Here is a 21,999-nt window from a genome sequence, read left to right as displayed (position 1 = left end):
AAAATGAATAAATGCTTTTGTTCTATTTCTTTTGCTATAAATGTGCTATAGCAATTGTATGTTAAGGCAGATAATCCACAGTAACTCTGCTGACTAGTACATCTTTGATCTTTTTCAGTTTTCTCTGCCTCTTCATTGTGTTCTTCCACCACTCAAATGTTTCATTTCGATCCTAAATAATACTTTCTGTTCAGCTCTTTGTGATGTTAGGAATTTTTCAGTTTTCTATTTAAAAGTTCCCTCATTCGTAGTAGATAGCACTATAAATGACTAACTGAAACATAGACTTAATTATCTTCTTAAATAGCCATTACCTGTATTCCTTGCTCAGTTCTACAAATGTTTGATGCTTTTTTTAAACAAATTTTGCCCCTTCCATTTCCCAGTGTTATGTTTCCCCATGTTATGTTATGAAAACAGCTATCTTGATTCAGACCAGAGGTCTGTCAGGGTGAGATGCCATCTCTAACGCTGCATGCCTATAGAAGAGAGGAACAAAAGAAGCTCCTCCTAGGTTTTCTTCTAGCTTCCAGGAGATGCAGTTCAGAAATTTTCTATGCCAAAGATATTGTCTGTGCGTTTAATAACCTTCTGCAAGTTTTTCTTTGATGTAATTTTTTTTTGTATTCATATCACCTGCTTCTTTATTTACACACTGTATGGCGAATCATCTTCTTGTTTAGTTTGTTTTGAACTAGCCATCTGCTATTTTCATCTAATGCAATCTATTTCTTTTTTTGGAAGAGAGAGGAAGCAGTCATTCTGTCTTCACCATCACCATGTTACTTAAGGCTTTATAGACCTCTGCTCTCAGACATCTCTTCTCCAGGCTGGAGTGTTCTGGTCTTCCTACTTGCTCCTGTGCAGAAGTAGCTCCATGCCTTTCAGCACCGTTGTCCCCTGGCTGTTCGAGGACAGAATACCGTTAAACCTGTGCAGCTAACGTGAGCTGAGAGCAACACGTTTCATCCCTTGGGGCAGTGAACAAGGTGTGGTCTTGAAGGATGATGTTAAAAGTACAATCCAAATATATTTTCCACTCTATTTAAATGGAAGTATTTCCACTGTATTTAAAGGGAAGTAAGCTAAAGAGTAATTGCAGCAAGTCTTCTCAAGAGTCTCTTCACAATTTTCTTAGAGTAATACCATAGAATGGTTTACAGCTGATGTGGAATAATCAAGAGTATCCTCATCTTTTAACTAGATATGGATTCAGCATTTCCAGGCCCACCAAGATGGCATGCAGATGAAATGGGAAGCATTACTAATCTCTCCTTGTTTGTGTGTTTCATCACAGAGATGAAATTTGTGAGCCATGTATGACTACGTAGGACATATAGGGAAGAAATTCAGAGGATAAACATGTTACGGATGAGCTGTGAGGATTATCTAATTCCATATCCTGTGGCTGTAAAGCAAATGTAAATCTGATTTTTTTGTTTGTTTGTTTCTTAAGTGACTTTATTACTTACAGTAGCAGTCTGAATAACCCTTATATTCTGCTGATTTCTATGCTGAATGTCCTTCCTGCATGGCTACATTTTTGGCTTCTTCTGTAGCTGTTTTTATTACTGCTACTACTGGTGTTATTGAAGTAGTACTTTAATACCTGCAAAGATTAAGGTTTTGTTGTGTTATGTTCTCTAGGCAAGTTATGAAAATTACAATCCCTGTCCCCAAACCTGTGCTCTCTAGGCATATGTCTGCAGAAATTATGGCAAAGAGAGAGATTCAAAGGAAAGTTTGAGCTGGCAGTGCAGAAATTATGCTGGATTAAATAAGAAACAATCACAATACTCTAGCATTCTGTAATGCATATTCTTCTACTATGTTCTCCTTTCTCCCTTTGTTGTCTTCAATTAATCACCGTAATGTTGTGGGGCTTGGGGGGGGGGGGGGGGGGGGAGGCGGGCGGGCGGGAGGGGATGGGCAGATTGTATGTTTGCTTTTAGTGCCTAACGAGTGCTTGGAGAAATACTGGAATTAGTGGTAAGGGCTTATAAACAAATAGCTGGTACACCTAGAATGCAAATTATAGAAAATAAGACTGGCAGCCTTGTCCAAAAAAGCTGGTCAGTGAAATATAAAGACAAATCATTCTCTGTGTTGTAAGGTTGCTGAGCGGGGTGCGTGTACTGTTATTTGGCAAATGACTTCAAGCAAGTTTCTTCACTTCTTGGAGTTCTCGTTTCTCTGTCTCTAAAAAAAACATAGAGATAGCTATCTTGTGTTATGACTGCTCAAGATAAAGCTGAATAAGGTAAAAGCAGTGTTATTGTTGTAACTTTATGGAATAACTCTCACAGACAGTTAAATAGTGGATTAGATGGATGTGATTTTAAAGTTGTTTGTTTCAATATGTGTAGGACTGTTGTCTAAAAACATGACTGTTCACACTTCAACTATAACATTTATATTATGATTTTTATATTTATATTGCAATCAAAACTCAAAATGAACTTCAAATTTGTTTCTTAAATGCTTGCTTCGTTTTTCTAGAACATGAATTCAGAAGAGATCCAGTTCTAAACTCTTGAGACTTATTAAAGTGCATTGATAATGTAGTCTAACATAATTTGGAAGTAATTTATAAAGTGTGTGAGGGCACAAACTTGGAGACTAATGATTACATTTTTCAAAGGTGCAGTCATGTTAGTTGTACTTAGTTTTCCCCTTTAGGGGAAGATTTGTAGATAGAGCTATGCTGAATTCCTTTACCTTTTGTTCCTTGTTAAAGAACTGCACAAACATATCAAGGAGCGTTTGTTGCTGTTAAGTTTGTATTTTGGTACAGGGATTGTTGTTACACTTCTGTTGTAGATGAGGACAGTTAAGCTGGTAATTTGTTTATTAGGATTCGTTTTTCTATGTTGGAAAGTGGGCTCACAATTTTATTCTTTTATTAAAAAAACAAAAAACAAAACAAAAACTTGACTTTGCCTGAGAAGTTCCCCCTTTTCATCATCACTAGAGCGTTACACTGTCTTGTACAACTGGCTATCGTTTCATGTTTTAACCTTTCGTAAGTGACAAAGTAGTGAAAATTGAACTCTGAACCTCTGAAAATATCCTTAGAAGTATTGCATCTCATCTCGTTTTTCATGTTTTGTGAGTTGTTTGCCATGTACATTATTACAGAAACTGCAGTGATCACACTCTTAATAGTACTCATTAATGATTACAGTAGCCTTAAGCTATTTTCTTTACTAATCTTTAAAAGAAAAACCTCTCATCAGGTGTGTCACTAACAGATAAAGTGCTGGACAAACAGACAACAGTATGCCTTCCTAAGCAAACTTGTGATGTTTTGCTCAAAGAGGGCCCCCATGGCAGGATTGATTTAGGGTGCTGCCAGTATGCTGTGGAAACCAGTGAATGTCAAAGCAAGCTGCAAACCTGATGCATCAGTGTTACTTCTTAGTAGCTCGAGCTTTCTAGAGGAGAAGTTTTCTTTTTGACGGAGTGGTCACCTCACAAATACAGGGCTCGTGTCTGCTGCTATTGGGTAGCGAGGTCTTGCTCAGCAGCTCTCCTGTGAACCTCCTCTCTCACGCTAAGAGTGTTGCTCCTAAACCTAGCGGAACATAAAGACTACAGTATGGAAAAACTCTTCTGCGGTGTCGGAGTTAGTTTTGTACCAGAACAGAACTGGACATTGCTGCAGAAATTCATTTGATCAATTCTTGAAGTTGTTACATCTTTATCTCAAAGGTGTGCTGTGAATATGTCATGGCATCTTAGCAGTGTGATACTCAGAAACGTAACACAGATTTGTGATAAAACAGAAAAAGAGGAAAGTTTCTTCTGGAACGGAACTCCCAAAGAGCTCCAAAAGCGCTAACATATTTGGTTATATTTTTAAAGAGAATATTCTTAAAAATGCTTTTGTACTTCAGGGTCACTACTGGTGACTTTTTGTGGTGGTTTTTGGTGTTAATTTATTTTTGACCTTTGTAAATTTAAAAGAATAAATCATAAAATGAGACTTATTTTGCAATAATTAATCTATCTACATCCATGATACAATACTATGTTAATACTTACGACTGAATTTCTGATAACTGTTCATATAAGATGTAGAGACCTACAAACTTTCTTGCTTTATGACTGCTATGCTTTTAAAGTTGAAGGGCTTTTTTCTTTTTTTCCTTGCAGAGCTCAAGGCAACAGATGAGCTGTGAAAGAGAACAACTAAGGGTAAGTCCAACAATATGCAAAATGTTATTTTTCTTTATTATATGAAGCAGAATCTTATTTGTGCCGGTGACAGACAGATGGGTGTGACGTCCTACTAGAGGAGCGTCTGGGTTTCTTTCGGATTCAGGGATTAGTTGCACTGAACTCGAGAGATCATCATTTGTCAAGTATGAGAATTAGAGATAAGAGATTATAACAAAGCTAAAAGTATAGTAAAGCTAGAAATATAACAGACCTGAAAATATATTATACATATCAGAGCTCTACAGTTAAATCATGGGTGCACAGTACAGTGACTGCTCTCAATTTTTATGAACCACCTTTCTGGTATAGTTTTCCCTGGATTCTCCTCTCCACACTGTTGACATCAAGGGCGTCCCTGCTAAAGGGGTAGGTCCTTGGGTCCGCAGGCCAGCTGACGGTGGGTACAAGTCCACATCAGTGTATGTGGCTTACTTTCTTTTATGGCCAATGCCATCCCACGCAAAAGCTGTACGGCCTCAGTCAATAACAGTGTGCACATCAGCAGATGAGCCCATGCTCAGCCCACAACGGTGCTCCATTGGTAACCATACACCCATTAACAGGTCACTCTGTGGGGAACTGCACAGCACCGAAATGTTTATGGTGTGCGTCTGTGGTGTCACTTCTCCTTTGTCTGGGCTTGTCAATCGTGGAGTCGTTGGAGGGTTAGGGTTGCAGTTTTTTTATTTGAGACGAATGTGTTTAGCTCAGCTAATTTCTTCGTTGTTGATAAGTACGGTATATATCCAAATACAAAACAGTTCTGGTAGATACAGGGTTTTACAGGGTTTGTTTTCCCATGATTTAGCTGGATTTGATAGTAAATACCTCTGTTAGAACTTGCTGGACATTCATTGTGCTCTTTTTATGTACAACGTGAAGATTTAGTAATGGTAGAAGTCACTACATTTTTCAGACTCTCTTCAGTACCCGATTGTTCTAAACAAGAAGACACTGACCTTTGGCTTGTTTTAGTCTATTTTCAGATAGAAATTAATGCTAAGAACCTGAGGAAACTGGCAGAGGAGGTCCAGGTGGTTTAGGGTGTACAGTCTGGTTGTATTCAGTCTCTCTATTTTATTTTGCCTTTTTCCTACAGTAAAGTACGAATATTTTAAAGAGGCTTCAGTCCCCACTCGCTTTGAATGTTACTTGCGCCAATATCTCTGCAGATGCTTTTTCAGCACAAGTATTGCCTTGTACAACTGATTGATTCTCATACTTGTGTGGAGAGGCACTAGAGTTTTTCAGAAAAAAGCTTTTGGCTCCTCTAGGTGTTGCTTAACGGAGTTACGTTAATTACACCACATTTTAGGTATTTTCTTGCAAATCCCATATTGAAGTTGAGCGAGAGAGTCAGGTGCAAAGGAAGCATACTCTGAAGTTTTTATTCTAAAAATATTTTTGGAAATGGGAATGGCAGCATTTCTTGTTTACTAAACATCAGCAGTGCCTGCATGAGTTGCAAATATAAAGAATATTCTGTAGTCTTAAAGCAAGTTATGCAGCGTTCTTGAGCAAACATTCATCCGTTCATTACGTTCACCTCATCAACATATCAAGATGCTTCAGCTGATCTTCATGTTTGCAATATGAATTTTAGTAAACAAGTTATGCAAGAATTATGCCCAACGTATTGTCCTTGATTCTTTCCTTGACGATGTGACTGCATTGCTATTGTACTGAAACTGGAGTGAAGATGCTTTCTTTTATCCATAGTAATGTCTCAATAGGGCAGCTGTCAAAGTTAAAATATTGCTGTGCTACTTGAAGGACAGTCTTTTCATGACGTAGTAGTGCCTTAAGAACTAAGAAAGTTTTCATTTATTTTTATTGAATTTTCTCTTTTGAATGAAGAAAGGAAGAAAAACAACATTTTGAAATGTAAGTGGGGTGGAGGCCCCCAATTCTTTATTCAAGTAAATATGTGTCATTTTACTAATTAGTGGATAAAATGTGATACAGTGATAGCTTTCCTGTATCCTTCTATTCCAGTATTACAAATTTATATATATTAGCAGTCAGCTCAGTGCTTCTAATGCCTTTGGTTTCAACCTGTGACTTTTTCAAGACAGCTTTGGAAAAAAGCCATATATTTAGCCTATTAAGGTTAAGTGCATCTCCTTCCACCACTGTTGTGATATTCCTGTGAGATGAGATATAGGTATTAGTTTAGAAAAAGCCAGGTCTGTTCCTCACCCTGGGATGTAGTGAGAACAGTACACCATGCAACAGTGCTGGAGCTTCTGGCTGTAGTGCATGGAAAGAAAGTAGCCCATGTGGAGTTTCATCAGAGCAAGATGTTGGTAGCAGCAAGGCCGGTGCCAAGGGCAGCCCTTCCCTTCCCCACCGTGGTTTTCAAACCCCTGAACCTTCCCCAGTGCACAGAATCTATTCTCGTTCACAGCAGCTCGTCCACTGCGGCAGAAAGATCACAGTGAAAAGTCAGTATACTGCGTGGAGATGTTTTGGTCGTAGTTCAGTGCTGACACCTTTGAGCTTCCTCAGTCACGCTGAGGATAGTCCCTCTGAGCCTGGCTCTGAGCAGCCGCTTCTCTCGGGGCAAAGCGTTACCACTCTCCCGCTCTCGGGTTTGTCCCTAGGTGGGCAATACGCTTGATTTGACTGATTAATAGGCTGAGTTAGGTTTGTCAGGCCTGCAGGATTTCCCTTTGGGGTTTGTGACCTATCACGAATACTTGGACTTGAGGCAGTCTCTTCACAACGAAATACCGTTTCATCCCAATGGAAAGAATTGAAGTATAACAAGAGAGCAGGATTAAAACAGCAAAATGCCAACATCCATTTGTGTTTATTAAAGTCAAGTAATACTAGATTATTTAAGCATCTTACACCTTCCTCATTTCTGAATTTGAGATGACAACTTGTCTCTAGTAACCACTTCTCTTTTTGGATTCCCTAGTCGTTCCTAGGCCTACAGGTCAAATTGTTTGGTTTATCTTAGCATAAGAAGTTAAAATAGTTTTAATACTACTTGCTCCTCACATAATTTTTCAAATATGAACAAATGGTAAGGCGGTGGAAGCCAGGCATTCAAGAGAGATTTATCTGTTTCCTGCCCTTGTGCCAATGCCTAAGTTAAACTTTGAAGAAATCTCATTCTGGCAGGTAGAATGTATTATGTTGTATCACAGACATCTATGTCTTATGGGCTCATGAGAGGATAAAAATTTGACTTAGTCTTTTTGATAAAGCATTGTTGTAATATACAAACACAAAGGCAACGTTAAGATTTGTGTTTTTCGTCTTAGATCAGAAAGTAATTGACTTGTCAGAGAAAATCTAAGGAAGAGAAAGAACATACTTTTCATGAGACTTGATTCATGACAGATGAAAATTTCCAAAACCTTCAAAAATTAAATGTGAAGCAAGCTTTTCTAAATAAATATCAGAAACATAATGGGAGGTGAGTCAAAAGAATGAAAATGATGGTTTTTTAAAAAAGTAAAGAATCATTAGTATGTTTATGGTAAACAATCTTAGTCTTCCGTTCTGATATTTTAAATTTTTGTGTAGTTTACAATTTATCATCCCTTTCACACTGTAAGATGCAATAGTTTGAAAAGGGAACGACTGATTTTTGTTCTGTCATGCACATCATTAACAAAACTGTTAATAACATATTCAGAACTTGAAATGATGTAAAAGGAAAATGCAAGTGGTTTGATTCCATCTATCAAATTGATCTTGCAGGGCAGATAGTAAACTGGGCCACGCTTAGCTCCTTTAAAAGAAGTGTTATTTCAGTTGAACGTCTCCTTTTGCAGGAGTTTGCAGATATTTTAGGTTAGCACTTCAATTAAGTATAAAAACATATTCATTGAAGAGTCTCCATATTACGCAAATAGTTCAGAGAAGGTACAAATACTAATGGATGTGGATCAAGCGTTCCTGTGCAGAAAATTTCAGGTGGGAACACACTCTCCATTTAGAGAATGTAAACTCAGTTCAACACTTCAAGTGTGAACCTCGTTCACACTCCTTCAGCTCGATAAGTCCTTTCTGCTAGTCAGGCACCAGCATGGATCCCAGACAAACAGACATCAGGTCAAGGATGTGATGCCTCTCAGTAAGGCACTCCGTCACAAAAATCAGTAGTACTGCCAGGCACGGTGAAGTTGGCTGAATCCGTGCCCGTACCATAAAAATAGGTCACTATTCAACATGTATTAATCTGATACACTTTAAGAAAGACTTGTTTAAACAATAATTGTGCAACTAAATAATAAGACGTGGTTTGGCGACAGTAAGAAATATCTGAATGTCACCATAATCGTTTACTCAGGCATCCTTCTCACCTTGTATCTATTGGATTGGCTTTTAACTTCTAAATGCAAAGCAGAAACTCTCTGCTCTGGAATAAAGCGTTTAGCATAATGAAACTCATATTTGGATTGGAGTCTCTGGCCATTGTGTGTTATATATGTACAATAAATGTTAATTATAAGAATTGAGCAAGTCTGTATATTTTAACCCTTCCCTACTCAAGCTTTGAAAATTACACTGACCATAAGGCAGTAACTTACTCACCTTGCCAACCTGTTACAGTTGCTGGCTAGAACTTAATGCTTATACCTAAATTATTTAAATGACAATTCATACAGTCTGTACACTGGTTGCAGTGGAAAGTTATGGGAATTTGATCTAACACAGCGATTTTTTTTTATTCTTCCCATTTGGGTATATAACACAAGGAGACTTTGGTATTCCTTATTTCAAACTAATTTAAAAGAAAATTTTATAAAACATTAATGCCATTCTTTAAGTTTTCCCTTCTCTTGAAAATGATTCTATTACCATCTACTGCCTTGAATTTTCTTTTTTTTACATAATTCTTTTATTTCTTTTCTTCTTGCTTTCTAATCTACCTTCATTCAAGTCAAGTTGTACTAAAAACTAATAAATGTGTCTTTGAAGGGAAATTGACCCATCAGTCTCATTCTCTCCAACTCCAGCCACACACTAATCTTTTCAGTATGTCCTTTAAATAAACTAATGACACTACTTAGTCCTCCCAGTTTGGTTTTCTGTTCTCCAGTCCTGATTTCTAAATCTGTTCTTTGGCAGATATACCTTATCCTCCTCTCTGAGTAGTTCCTGCTACCATGAACTGTTTTATGAGCGGCCATGGGGAGCTTAATGTAATTGTCATTCTGATGCGTTATAAATGACCTGTAAAGACACAGACCTCACAGCTTGCTCAAAATCATTTTAAAAATGCTATTTCTTCTGATATTTGTGGTCAAAAACCAGACTTTGCCGCATGAATCATACAGCTTGTTTAAAACTATGAAGAAGCTTGGGATGCCAGCATAGGTAGAAATAATCTGTAATTTATAAAGCTACAAAAAGCACAGTGACAGGCTCGGAAGTCTGCCCGCTGCTTTTACTGAACCTTTCTTATTGTTTTGACTTTACCAGCGATTATGATTTTATCATAAACAGAGGACCTTATTTAAACTTATGGTCTAACTTGCACATTGCGAGGTTTTACCCAGCCTACTGTGAGGTTGTTATTCTCCATTATCAACTCAGTGTAATTGTTTAACTTCAGTATCTCTATTTACATGCATGAATTTCGGTATCCAAGCTAATGCATTTGGTTCCTATGCAGTAATACTTCATATGCGCTATAAGGTGGACATAGAGCATTTTTGAACTCTAATGTTAGAAGGGTTCCTGTGAATACCAATGAGGTCTAATGGTAAATGGTCTGATTAACTTTCTTGATCTCAAATTTTAAGTGACTTAGTTGTGGCTCTAATTAACAGCTTCTTTCACATACACTTATTATCAGGAGACATTATATACAGCCAGAGTTGCTTCTCTGGTCTGTAATATGGGAAGGGCAGGGTCCAGTATCATCTCATATTTAATGTTGACTTAGATATGAGATAGTACACTTAATTTCAGTGAGAGAAAAGGAATTTTTGCATTTAATATTGTTCTGTTTATCTTTTATACAGACAACGGAGGAAGCTGTGACACGCAGCCAAAAATGTAATAAAGTATTAACGTTCTGCTAGTTAGAGGGAGAACAAAAGCAAATGCAATCACACCAAAGAAGTGCAATTCTACAAAATATAATATGCAGAGCCGCCTCACTTCATTGGAGTTGGTTGGGGATTTTTAATTCGCAGTTCCCAGGTTTCCCCAGTTGACTAAATTTCACATGTTACTTTAATTGTATACAGTTTTTGCAATCCTACATCAACCGGAAGTGGGAGCTTTAAGACCACAAGTGATGTTTTCTCATGTGCTTAGCTGCAATTCCATCCCAAGAGCGCGCTGGGCGCCCGCGAGGCTGCTGGGGCGCGCGGGACCCCGGAGACGGGGAGCAGCCGGCAGGGCGCTGGCAGCAGGAGCAGGGCCGGGGGGCTGCCAGCGCAGCAGGGAGGAGACGGGTCCCGGCGGTGGCAGTGGGAACAACGTTTTCGTGAACAACTTCAGGACGCTCTGTGGAGCTGTTGCAATTCAGCAATCCCATTGAAAAGTTGCTGACTTGAAAGCAAGTGAGAGTGAAAGGACCCACCTTACAGGTGGGCAGCAAGGAAAAACCTTTTATTTTTATTCTGTTTTACATGACAGAAGTGAGTTTCATTATTTTCTAGCTTTTCTTTTTGTTTCTTCTTTTTTTTTTTTCCGTGTAGCTTAAGAATTTGAAGACCGTTAAATATTGGCATTTGTGATTTGATTTTGAGAGAAACGGTGGAGGCAGTTTGAACTGAAAACTCTAGGTGATTTGGGGGCCACACATTCAATACTGCATCTAATACGTGAATGTGTGTCATTTAGATTAAGTTGTTGTTAGGAAAAATCTAAATTTTCCTTTTGATTTCACCTCTTTTAAATTTTCCCGTTGATTTCACCATAACTATATAGATGGCTGCTGAAACAAAGTCACTTTGAAATAGAAGCCAGAAATGTTCCACAACGAAATTCTGAAATTATCAGTTTTTCTCAATATATTTTTGTATTTTTGTATAAACAGAGATCTTTTTGATGATTTGGCATTTTTCAAGAGAAAAATATTCTGGGGGGGAGGAATTATCATGAGTTCATGGGAACTTTCATTAATCGTTAACGACTTTTGTTGCTGTTATTCAACTAGATTAAGAGTTTTCCTTCAGTTTGAAGCTAAAGGGTTCTGCTCAGGAATTTAAGATTTTTTTCTGATTATTAGTTTTGCAGTTCTGAAGTTTCATTTTCTTAAGTAAACCAGGCACAGGAAAGAGTGAATATAATTTCAGTGATTTTGTTGATTTTAGAGGTGTGCATGATGGCCCCAAGTCTTCTCACATATATGACCTTGGAAAATTGTGTTTAGGTTTCCATATCAGTTAGATGCTTTTTTTTTTTTTTAAACCAATTTACAGAAATGAACACTAATTTCTTAATATGGCTGTTTTCAACTTTAGCACTCTTCTGAATAACAGACTTATTTAGGATGTCCCCAAATAGTGTCTCTTGACATATACTATTAAGTTTGTATGCGGTGTGCACATGAATCTGTACAAACAGGGTTGTGTAACTGAGGGGAAAAAGTCAGTTAAGTAATTATACAAAGAAAAAGCAATGGCAGTATTAGTATATACCAAAGACCACTGTGTACTTCCAGGAGTATTTTTTCATTATTGTTTATTTCCTTACATGAAATGATATAATACATTCCTTATAAAATCAGTAATCAACAATTCATGTTCACGCTTTCTTGGCACATGCTGTTTTTGTTGCAGTAGTGAATAAAAACATCTACTACTCTAGTAGCCTAAATTGGACTCGTATGCAGAAAACAAAACGTATGCAGCCTGCAACAAATAGACTAAACCCTATACCTCTTTCTTCAGTGTCTTATAGCATAACTAGTCTAGAGGCTGTCAATAGCAAGAAGGACCAGTGTCGTGTTCTGAAATATCCTTGTTTATACACTGGTTAGCAGGGGCACTGTGAGAAGGAAAGATGGTGTAATACTACTTTTCATAAAATCTCAAGACTTCAGACTCTCACAGTGGCTACATTCAAATTTGAAATCAATGGTTGTGCCCTGTTTGTGAATGCTTTGTGCTTTTCTGGTTTCCTTTGGATCATTTATGTCCAGTGCTGTTTTCAAGCAACTGTAATCCTGCAGTATTTAGCTTGCTTTGTGTCTTTGTTCAGTTGTTGTATGGCACTTAGCTGTGCAGAGGTTTTTGTAGACTTAATGTAAAGAAAATTTTTGAAGAACACCACTGTGGCATTAACTTTCTCCAGTGGTCTAAGAATACTCTGTTGATGATTTTTGTTTACGGTGTTTCTCTGGTGCCCTTCTAAAGAGGTAGAAAACTGTGGTCCAGTGAAAGATGCTGATTCTTTAACCAGTTTGAACAGAGGAAAAGATCCTGGAGTAGAGGAAGAGGATCAGGGTAGGAGTGATTTGTGAAGTAGAAGTTTTTTCGGAGTTTTCTGAAATAATTTACCGTGGTGATGGCAAAGCATAAGTTCTATGGCAGTTGGCCCAAGAACCCTGTGATTTCAGTCTCCAGCTTTTCACACGCTGAATCAGGGGAAAGGAAAGGTTTTTTAAGACTGTTCCATGAGTCAGTGCTGTCTTGTCTTATTGCTGGAAAATAACACAGTAATTTATAGCGTATGGAAACTGGGCAGCTAGTTCTGGCCATTAATACAAATTTCCCAGTTTTTTTTTTTCTCTTCTTCCTTCTGAAAAATCTCTTGATGTACATTCACAAACAATGTATGTGCTCACCTGGAAGAGTAATCTGGAACTATGTAATGTTATACATCCCTCTTTTACAGGGAAAAGGACTGAAAGAAGACAAGCTAAGATATATTAGTAGAGTTGAATCAAACTGATTTGTTCCACTTGCCCAGCCTTTTGATAGAAATTCACATGGCTTATACTGCATCAGGAATGCTAGACAGCTGCCTTAAAATGATCCTTCTCTAAAGTCTGTGGGTATTCTGGCAATAAGTTTGGCTATATCTGTCGTCATCCGCATAGGTGTCTGCTGAAGATATGGGTAGCTGTAACGAATAGGAAGTTGTATTTTTGATTCTTGGTCAGTATTACACAGTGAAATTGTAGTAATCTCGCTGACCATCTCACAATCTGCATTCTTCCTGTAAAGAATCCATAAAGAAAATTCACAACATAGTTGGCAAAAAAAAATTTGGAAATAAGATCGAAAGAAAAATAAAGGTTTATGAACTGTGCACCAAACTTAGGTTTTAAGGAAAATGTTTAAACGTACAGATGTGATTTTGTCTGAATTTTCATCCAACTTGGCAATTAATATGTCCAAAAAAGGCAACTGAAGAACAATGGTAAAATTGGATTTCCGTCCTGCTGTGCTAATGTAACAAAGTGCAGCCTGTTGGTAGTTTTCATGTGCTTTAGGAGCCTTGCCAAGCATAGGAACTTAAAGATAATACTGGCATTTATGTTGTTATTTAATAACCATGACCGTTATCAAAAAATAATAATGGGTGGTAGTGAAAGATGTTATGGTTCATGTTTAAAGTGACACAGCCTGTTACTGTGAGGATGCTGTTTTATCCTCTTATGCAGCTGACTGCTAATAATATTCTCCTTTGATCAACAGTAGAAAGCACCTTTGCAGCACTTCCATTTGTTGAATCCCTTAAGGAGTAGTAAAGGAGCCTTTAGGTATTTTCCTTGTCCAGTCACTGTTACTGATGAATGTCATTCAGAAAACACTCAGTTTATTTCCAGATGCTGTTTTGGCATCTTCTTCCGAGAACAGTAGGCAGAATATTTTCTGTTTTTTCAAGTATCGCTTCTTTTGGAATGCAGTTTTGATTTTTGGACAATCTAAAATGTTTTCTCGGTAAGGTACTCTGTAGTAGCTGAAGCTGAAGTGTTACAGTAATGTTTGGTGAGATTGAAGCAATGGTTTCAGTAACTCCCTGCCCGTACAACAAAGGCAATTCTGTCTAAAGCTGCAGCACACAATGTGGAATTAAGCAGTGGCTCAGTATGTATTTAACATCATGTTTGTATACAGAAAATTGAGGAGAGGGATTGGTTTGTGAGGCAGTTCATGAAACATAATCAAGGTCCAGGAAGTGGCAAACTTCTGAAGAGTTGCAAGGAAATAGATTTGGGTAGTATAAAGACTACTGAACCGGTGTCCAACATCAGTTCACTATGCTGATGCTGCCTTCCTGCTGATACAGAAGCATCAGCAAGACAGCGCATTGGATCCCCAGTATATCTGGGAACAGCTTTCACACTCAGCAGTAGCATTTTGTACAGTAATCGTGCAGACTTTCTGTAACGCTTGCCTATAGCTTCTTCTGCAGAACGCTTGGTGCAATCAGTGATGCTGTTCCAGAAGAGAAGAATAATTTATCTTGCTTAATTTTTATTTGTTGAGACTGAGGTCTTTTTCACATAGCTTCTATAATTTCACTTTGACCTGTTTGAAACCAGACCTTTAAGTGTGTAGCTTTAGATAGAACAAAAATTAAAGATGATCTTTCAGTATTTGCTAGGAGCATTTTCATTATGAACAGCCTAGAAGCTAAGGCACATGTCTCTGCAGAAAGGCATACAGGAATTGCTTCTGTTTCTAAGTCATCTTGCGCTGTTTTTTGTTGGCAAGCACTGTGTTTGGCTATGAATTGGACTTGGTCCAGGAGTGGACTTGCCTTTGGTTTCTGCTGGGTGTGGGGCTGGAGAAGAGTTAGGGCCGTGTCAGGATTACCATTCTTTTTATTGCTATTTGAATTATTAATATTTTTACTGTCCTCCACCCAAATTGGCAGTCTTGTGGTAGCTTCTCCATCCTCTGCTTTGTGGTTGTCTACTGTTGTAATATCTTCAGCTGTAGTGTTTTGTGGGTCAAGTATTCTGGTCTGTGCAGTATTTTTATAACTGTCCATACTAAAAATTTGCTGGAGTAGCTGTTATGGTTATAGGATGCACAGAAATGCCATGAGCTTTTCCAAAACTTCTATCTTTCTTTTTCCTGAACTTTCAAATATTCACTCTTTCTAGTAAGTAATGTCTCATATCTTTGGGATTCAATGGGACTGCATGGGAACCAGGTAAGTTAGAGCTCGAGTAAAGTGAGCTCATGGTTTTTTTTTTTTTTTTTTTTTTTAAGCCGTGGGAAACAATGACTACAACACTGGCATATGGTTGAATCCTTAGTAGGAAATAACAGTGAGTATCTTTGTACAAAAAACAGCTTTAACTTTTAAAGTTGCATATTTACATTGAAAAGACTAAACAACAAAGAATTCAAAAGAAGCTGGATGTATGGGGTTTTGGCTTATTTTTCTATTTTTCCTCATGGAAAATCCTCTGAGACAGTATTCTTTATGATGCCACAAAGTTGCTGCAACGTAAGTAGTCCAACTGGTTACAAATGGCACAAATGATGAGCTTAAGGTACAGTGTTTACATATCCCACAGGAATCTAGTTTTATCCATCTTATTAAGAGAAAGAGAGATTTGCTTCTATTTCAAAGCCAACAGTCAAACTACATTCTATAAATAACTTGGCATGATGACTTAAGTATGGCAATGTTGTCTGGTTCAAAACTCCATGATTCATATATATTACTATGTATGTGCAAATATATATTCCTATGTAAATAAGAGTTTTGCCTGGATTAGCTTCTAATTAAATACACACACACACACACGCACGCAGGCACGCGCGCACACTCTCTGTGGAAATGACAGCTCATCCTTGAAAGAAGGGATCTGCAGCCAGGTTTTGTTGATCCCTGCACGTTTTTATCTGACGTTTCTTGATACCTGTTTGTATTAGTGTAGTGTTAGTACTGGAATATTAGTATTCTATTTTTCTATTCCTTTCATCCTGAGAATTAAACATATCTTTTTATGTTTTTAGTCTATTTTAAATTACAACAAGGGACAAGAGTGAAGCTGACATTAGAGTTAATGGAGTTACATCAGAAGTTGTGAGACGATACTCTCTTTATTCTTCTTTTTCATCAAGGAAAGGTAGAAGCTTGTTTGTCCTCAGAGTTATAAGTATCGCTTTTTGGAACACTGAAGTGGATGGACTAATTCCTGCAGTCCACTCCCTCTCCCCTGGTTTTATTTCCAGGGGTTTCCATTAGACCGTTATGGCTTTTGGTGGGGAGGGGAGTATTGGGAGTAGTTTTTCAGGAGGTTCAAATGAAAAAGTTTTTTTTTTCAGTCCCAGGTGGACTGGGAAGTGGCTGGATTTTTGGAAAACACTTTGGTACTGTATGGTGGGTTTCTCTTGTTTACTTATATATCAAATAACTGACTGACTGGGTTGTAAAGAGAACAAGATGCATTGAAAGTATTTTATTAATTGGAAACAATTTACCTGAAAAATCCAAATGATATAGTGTTATAAAGACATATTCATTGGGCTGCATTAACTCCTTGAACTGATATTGTTTAAACTAGAGAGAAAGAAGGGATATTAATGGCAGTACGGCCATCATGTTCTAGTATTGATGGTAATTATCTTTTCATATTCTCTAAAATCTTTCTACACTTTGTTCAGACTAGGCAGGTTTGCTTCACTCCTAAACCATCTAAATATCATGCTTTGTTAAACAGCTTCCAAATTCTTCCAGAGCAACAGAGAGGGAGATAATCCTACACACGCAGACACACACTATCAATTTGTATGTATATATCTATAAACATGTACACACATGTCTATATTATGTATTACAGTTTAAGGATCCAGTCCTACAAGCATGTGGTTGACATGTGACAGCATATACACCATACTGTCTACATAAAGGGTGAAATCTTGGCTTTAGATAGCCCAACATTTTACAAAGAGCGTATACCTGTTCTTAGCTTCTTGAAATTCTTTTTAAAAGAAAGCATCCCTGGGCAGTAATTGCTCTCTGTAGTTCCATTCTGCAGCAAAATCCCAAGTTGCGCTGAAAGACAAGTCTTGCGTGTTCAACAGAAATGATTTTCTTAGTACAGAATCCCAAGCACTAGTATGTAATTTCCAGGAAGCAGGATAGAGAAATAAAAATAAGCTACTGCAAAAGAACAGGAGCTGAACAAACAAAAATCAATTGTGTGTTATCAAGCTGACATGACTTTTGAGCCATCACGAACTTTTGGATTCAAGCAGGGGTTTGTTTCTATTTTTGGATGTTAAATGAATGTAAGTACAGAATTTCAAAAATACCTTTAGTTCCTTACTGAAAGCATGAACATGTCCTGAAGAGAAAGAGATCATTAATTTTTTGCATCATCACAAAGCCTCACAGCAAAACTTTGTGTGAACAAAACTATCTTAGCCATCAGTTGTGCACTTTTTGCTGTGTTTGCAGAGGCTGTTTGGGCAGCAAGATCAGCAAACACACATCTTCCTACGCGTATCTGTTTGATGCCTTCCTAATGTATCCTAACAACAGGAAACCAGGATAGCATAACCGCTGCAGGAGCTATCATCCATTTGGAAAATGATATATTTAAACATCAAAGCTTGAACTGTATCTTCAGTCCTTTCCACTGAAACAAATTCCTGTGAGTATGCATTGCTCCAAATCCCACCTCTGTTTGCAGTCTTGAGAAACCTCTACCTAGCTTTGGAAAAAGTTATTTAAAAAAAGAAAAGAATGCCAAAATCAGTCATTGTTTATGTTTGGGATTTCTTTTATTTTTTTTTTCTTTTTCTTTTTTTTTTTTTTTACCATGTTTCATGTTTTCTGTTCATGTTAATAGGTGTTAAAATAAAACGTCTGTGAAAAAAAATTGAATACGTGTCTAAATTCCTAAAATCTCAGTACAATTTTGAAAGTAAAAAGTGGCCTTCATATCAAGGTTACTTTCCTACTTGAGGGCAGCTGCCCTCCAAAGGGCACATTAAAAGTTTTATTACCTTGATTTAGTCATTTCCTTTGGTTAAAGTTTTCCCTATATCCTATAGATTACTTCATATGGTGTCAACTCATTTCTCCTTTTTTCCACCATCATTTAAACTACTGCTTTCTATAACTGTTTCCATCATTGTTAAAAATCATTTATATAGCACCATAAATTATAGGTGCTTGACAAGCATAGAGTAAGATACATTCTTTGCGCTGAGTAATTTATGGTACAAAAACATCCTTGATTTCTGTTGTACCTTTTTTGTATCATACAATGGCCTGGTAATTTTAAGCTGGATCACATTAATCTCCCATTTTATTCCCACAGTTTTTCATGATCAATGACTGTGATCACAGCTGTGTGCCACAATTTATGTGATATAGATAACTGTTTGTTCACTACGTAGCATGGAGGTATTGTGAGCACTATTCCTTATTAATAATTCCAGGGACAAATTTTTGTGCATGGACATTTGCATCTAAAAGCAGCTGTGCTGGAAAAAAATCTAAATTCCTTGGCCATTTAACTTTCTCTTTTTTCACTCCTTCTTCTCCCTCTTCCCTGCCCCAAACAATTTTCAACTTGGGCCACAGTGCCCAAGTACAAACTTAAGAGTATGCTCTGTATTGATATCTTTTAAAAGGTATCTTAATTTTTTGAATTTGGCTCATTTTTTGTGCTTTCAAACTCAAGGATGTCTTATACCGTGTCTACTGTCCTGCTTTCACTAAAAATCACTTCAGAAATCGAATTATATTTGTGATTCCACTTGAAAATCATCAAAAATATTATCTGACCTTTGCCTGAAAAGTAGCAATCCAAAGTATAGCAAAGGAACGTTATTGTTAATTATTTACCTTTCTTCCTTGACCTTTAACTATAGATTTAAAAAACCCTTGTAAATCTAGAAAAAACTATAAGCCCACTTACCAGCTCATAATTTACCTAGCCCTTGAAATGTCCAGTTCTTGAGATCTCGTCGTATTCCCACTCACTTGCTCAGACTGAAAGTAGAGAGCCGTATAGGGAAACACTTTTACTACAGAACACAAGAAAGCTTGACTTGTTTTTGTTTTTTTCAGTTACAGTAATTTTGCATCCAGATTACCAAGTTTGTAGAGAAGGACAGGATAGTATTTTGAATTTTCATTGGTGACTAAAATATAATGAAACTTTTCTGAACTCATATGTACCCACACTTTATAACTTATTAATTTATTGACATCAAAACAGAGCTATCACGGTGTACTGACAAAGCTGTTGGTGTTCTTTCTATTTTTAAAGAAGGAAGCAGTGCTTACTACACAGTCTTTAGACGTACTAGCTGCAAAAAAGAATAATTTCCATAACCTATTCAGTATGTTAAAATAATGATACCTCTTCAGGACCCAAAATAGCCTAAGACTGTTTTATCACTGATTTCTTGCTTTGGGAAGGTATTAGGGACTTAGCCAGAATGATACACAATAGTATTAGGGTTACATTTAGTTTTCAGAAACAATTTTACCATTTTTAGAGGACTCTGTGACTTATAGGATACCAATATATAATAATGGGATAAAAACTTAGCCTTTATTCACAGAAATTTGCTGATAAATTTTAAATTTTTTTCTATATAATAGATTGTGTGCCTTTTAGCATGGAGAAGCCAAAGCTGTAAAGCTTTAAAAAAAAAAAAAAAAAAAAAAAGTAATAAACCACCTTATTTCAGCCATATTATTTCTTCTGAAATCTTAAACTTGAGGCTTATCTGTTGTTTCTGTGTTTCATTTCCCATTTTACTGTCCAGGAGATGTAGCTGGCAATAATGGAAAATTATTTTATAAACCAGAAATGATTTATGTAGATGAAACCGGAGGTGACATGAAAGGGCCATAGCGTTCATGAATCAGTGAACAGCAGTCGGTTCAAAAGGCTGATGAAAATCATTATAAATAAATTGTAGTAAAATGCTCCTGTGATAAATTCTTCATTGCACTAGTTAGATCTTCTTCCACGTCTTCCACACGACTGCTGTGTGCTTCTGATGGCGCTGAATAATCTCCTGCAGCAGTTGCACACACAGAGGAGTGGGGAGAGAAAAATGGGACCACATGGAAATTTTGGGGAGAAGCGTGAAGTGAAAATAAGCCAGTTTCGGCAGCCTCTGTAAAGAGTAATTGTAGGGAATGAGAAACTTGTTTTGAAGAGGAACTGCCTCACGGAAGCCCGATGGCAGCGATAACAGAGGCAGCTGAAAACCTGAAAACCTCAGTCAAGGATATATTTTTTTGTTCCTTGCCAGCAAAACCTCAGTAACCTGCCATAGTAACACGGTGGTATAGACTAGCTGAGAGACATTTAAAATGTAATAATAAATGGATGAAACTGAGAAATCAAAAAGTTTCTGGATACTATCTTAACAACTCTGTAACGCCTTATTCCAAAAATTATACCAAAGTTGCATAGGCATTGTAGTTATTCAAGTTGTCCTCATCCAGAATGTTCTTGGATTTTTGGAAGAATTATTAATAAATAAATGCATGCACAGAAAAGAGCACTGTAAACATTATAAATAAGTGGCTACACACAGCTCTCCTCCGAGTGTTATTTTTCAGAGGGACAAAGATGCATGGTGCATATAGTCAGTGGTATTAAGATCTCTCCTGGATATGGCCACATTGTCAGCTGTGGGGAGAAAGCTGCTTTGTTATTGATGATTTTTCCTGGAAGACGGTTGAGAAACTCTCGAAAACAGAATTTCTATTCTGTATACCGTTGAGATATTTCTCAGGATGTTGTCATTCCTAATTTGAAGGGGAAAAAAAAATCTCAGTTTTCAAAATGCCTAATGAAACAAAAATTTCCACCTAGGATTCAGAGCCATCCGAGTTTTTGTTCCAAAAACACGGAAAAATTCTTATATTATTTAAAATAGTGAAAAGACCTTATTAAATATGCAACTGTAATCATACTAGAATTAGTATGAGACTGTGATGTGGGGAAAATTGAGCTGAAGCAAACGTATTTCAACATTATTACAACAAACAGGAAAAGCAGATTTATGGTCCTGCATGTTTTTCTAACCTAAATTCCACCCAAATGCTTGCTGAGTTTCCACCCAGTATGCGTTGCTCCCTCCCTGAAACCTTGGCCGGCTCGTGGGGCCTTCGGGGAGGCGCCAGGCTGGGCCCTTCGCCGGCGCGAGGGAGGCACCGGAGCGCCCGTTGCTCCTTTGCCAGGCAGCGCCTTCTACCCAGTTAAAAAAGAAAGCACAACAGTGCTGGAGTTGGTAATGTGGAAGCAGTTTTAAAAGATGCATCTGAGGCCAAGAAAGTTTCAGCGCATGTGTGATTGTGTGCTCGTGCTGCCTGGCTCGCATGTTTGAATTAGCGGCTTCCATAACCATCGAACCTCAGTTCTGAGCATCCAGCTAGTTTGGAGACTGGCTCGCTATCCAGAGGGCTGCTGCTGTTACAGCCCAGTGTGAAACACTGCAAATATCTCCACAGAGAGGCCATATGGGCTCTTACGCAATCTATGCTACTGCAGTCCAGGAGCCCCTCTGCCCGTGCTGAATTGCATTAATAAGCTCTTCTCGTTTAGCATTTCCTTGTTTAAAGTGCAGGACTTAATGGAGAAGGAGCCTTGCTAGTAACAGCTTTGCTATGTGTGTAACTTATACATTGAACATGGTAAGTAGAAGCAGAGTAAAAATGCCTGTGAATGCTTTTTGCGGTTTTGCCAAATACAGCACATTAAAGTCCATGTGTCAAAAAATGAAAATATCTTTTGAAATGCTTTAATATTGTTCGTTTGCAATGATCGCTTTGCAAAGATACTGTGTTTTAGCGAGGTCCTGCTCAGTGAAAAGCGGTAAGAGGCTGTGATGCCTTTGATCAGCCTTT

The 21,999-nt window shown here is 37.6% G+C and overlaps 1 protein-coding gene across 20 annotated transcripts in view; it reads left to right on the top strand.

Moving 5' to 3' along the window:
• Window positions 1–21,999, top strand: part of RBFOX1 (RNA binding fox-1 homolog 1) — a 1,498,714-nt gene that overhangs the window by 1,071,219 nt on the left and 405,496 nt on the right. For 19 of the 20 annotated variants that reach the window (XM_068908988.1, XM_068909002.1, XM_068908998.1 and 16 more), the window contains one exon: window positions 4,156–4,197. In XM_068908988.1, coding sequence (XP_068765089.1) covers window positions 4,156–4,197 — 42 coding nt within the window. Of the gene's footprint in view, window positions 1–4,155; window positions 4,198–7,626; window positions 7,649–21,999 lie in introns of those variants that run through there. The other variant, XM_068909005.1, reaches the window with a different exon arrangement.

This window comes from Struthio camelus, chromosome 15 (genome assembly GCF_040807025.1).
Source record: "Struthio camelus isolate bStrCam1 chromosome 15, bStrCam1.hap1, whole genome shotgun sequence".
NCBI classification, from domain to species: Eukaryota; Metazoa; Chordata; class Aves; order Struthioniformes; family Struthionidae; genus Struthio; species Struthio camelus.
Note: the sequence above shows the minus strand (reverse complement) of the source record. Positions and strands in the feature narration are given on the sequence as shown.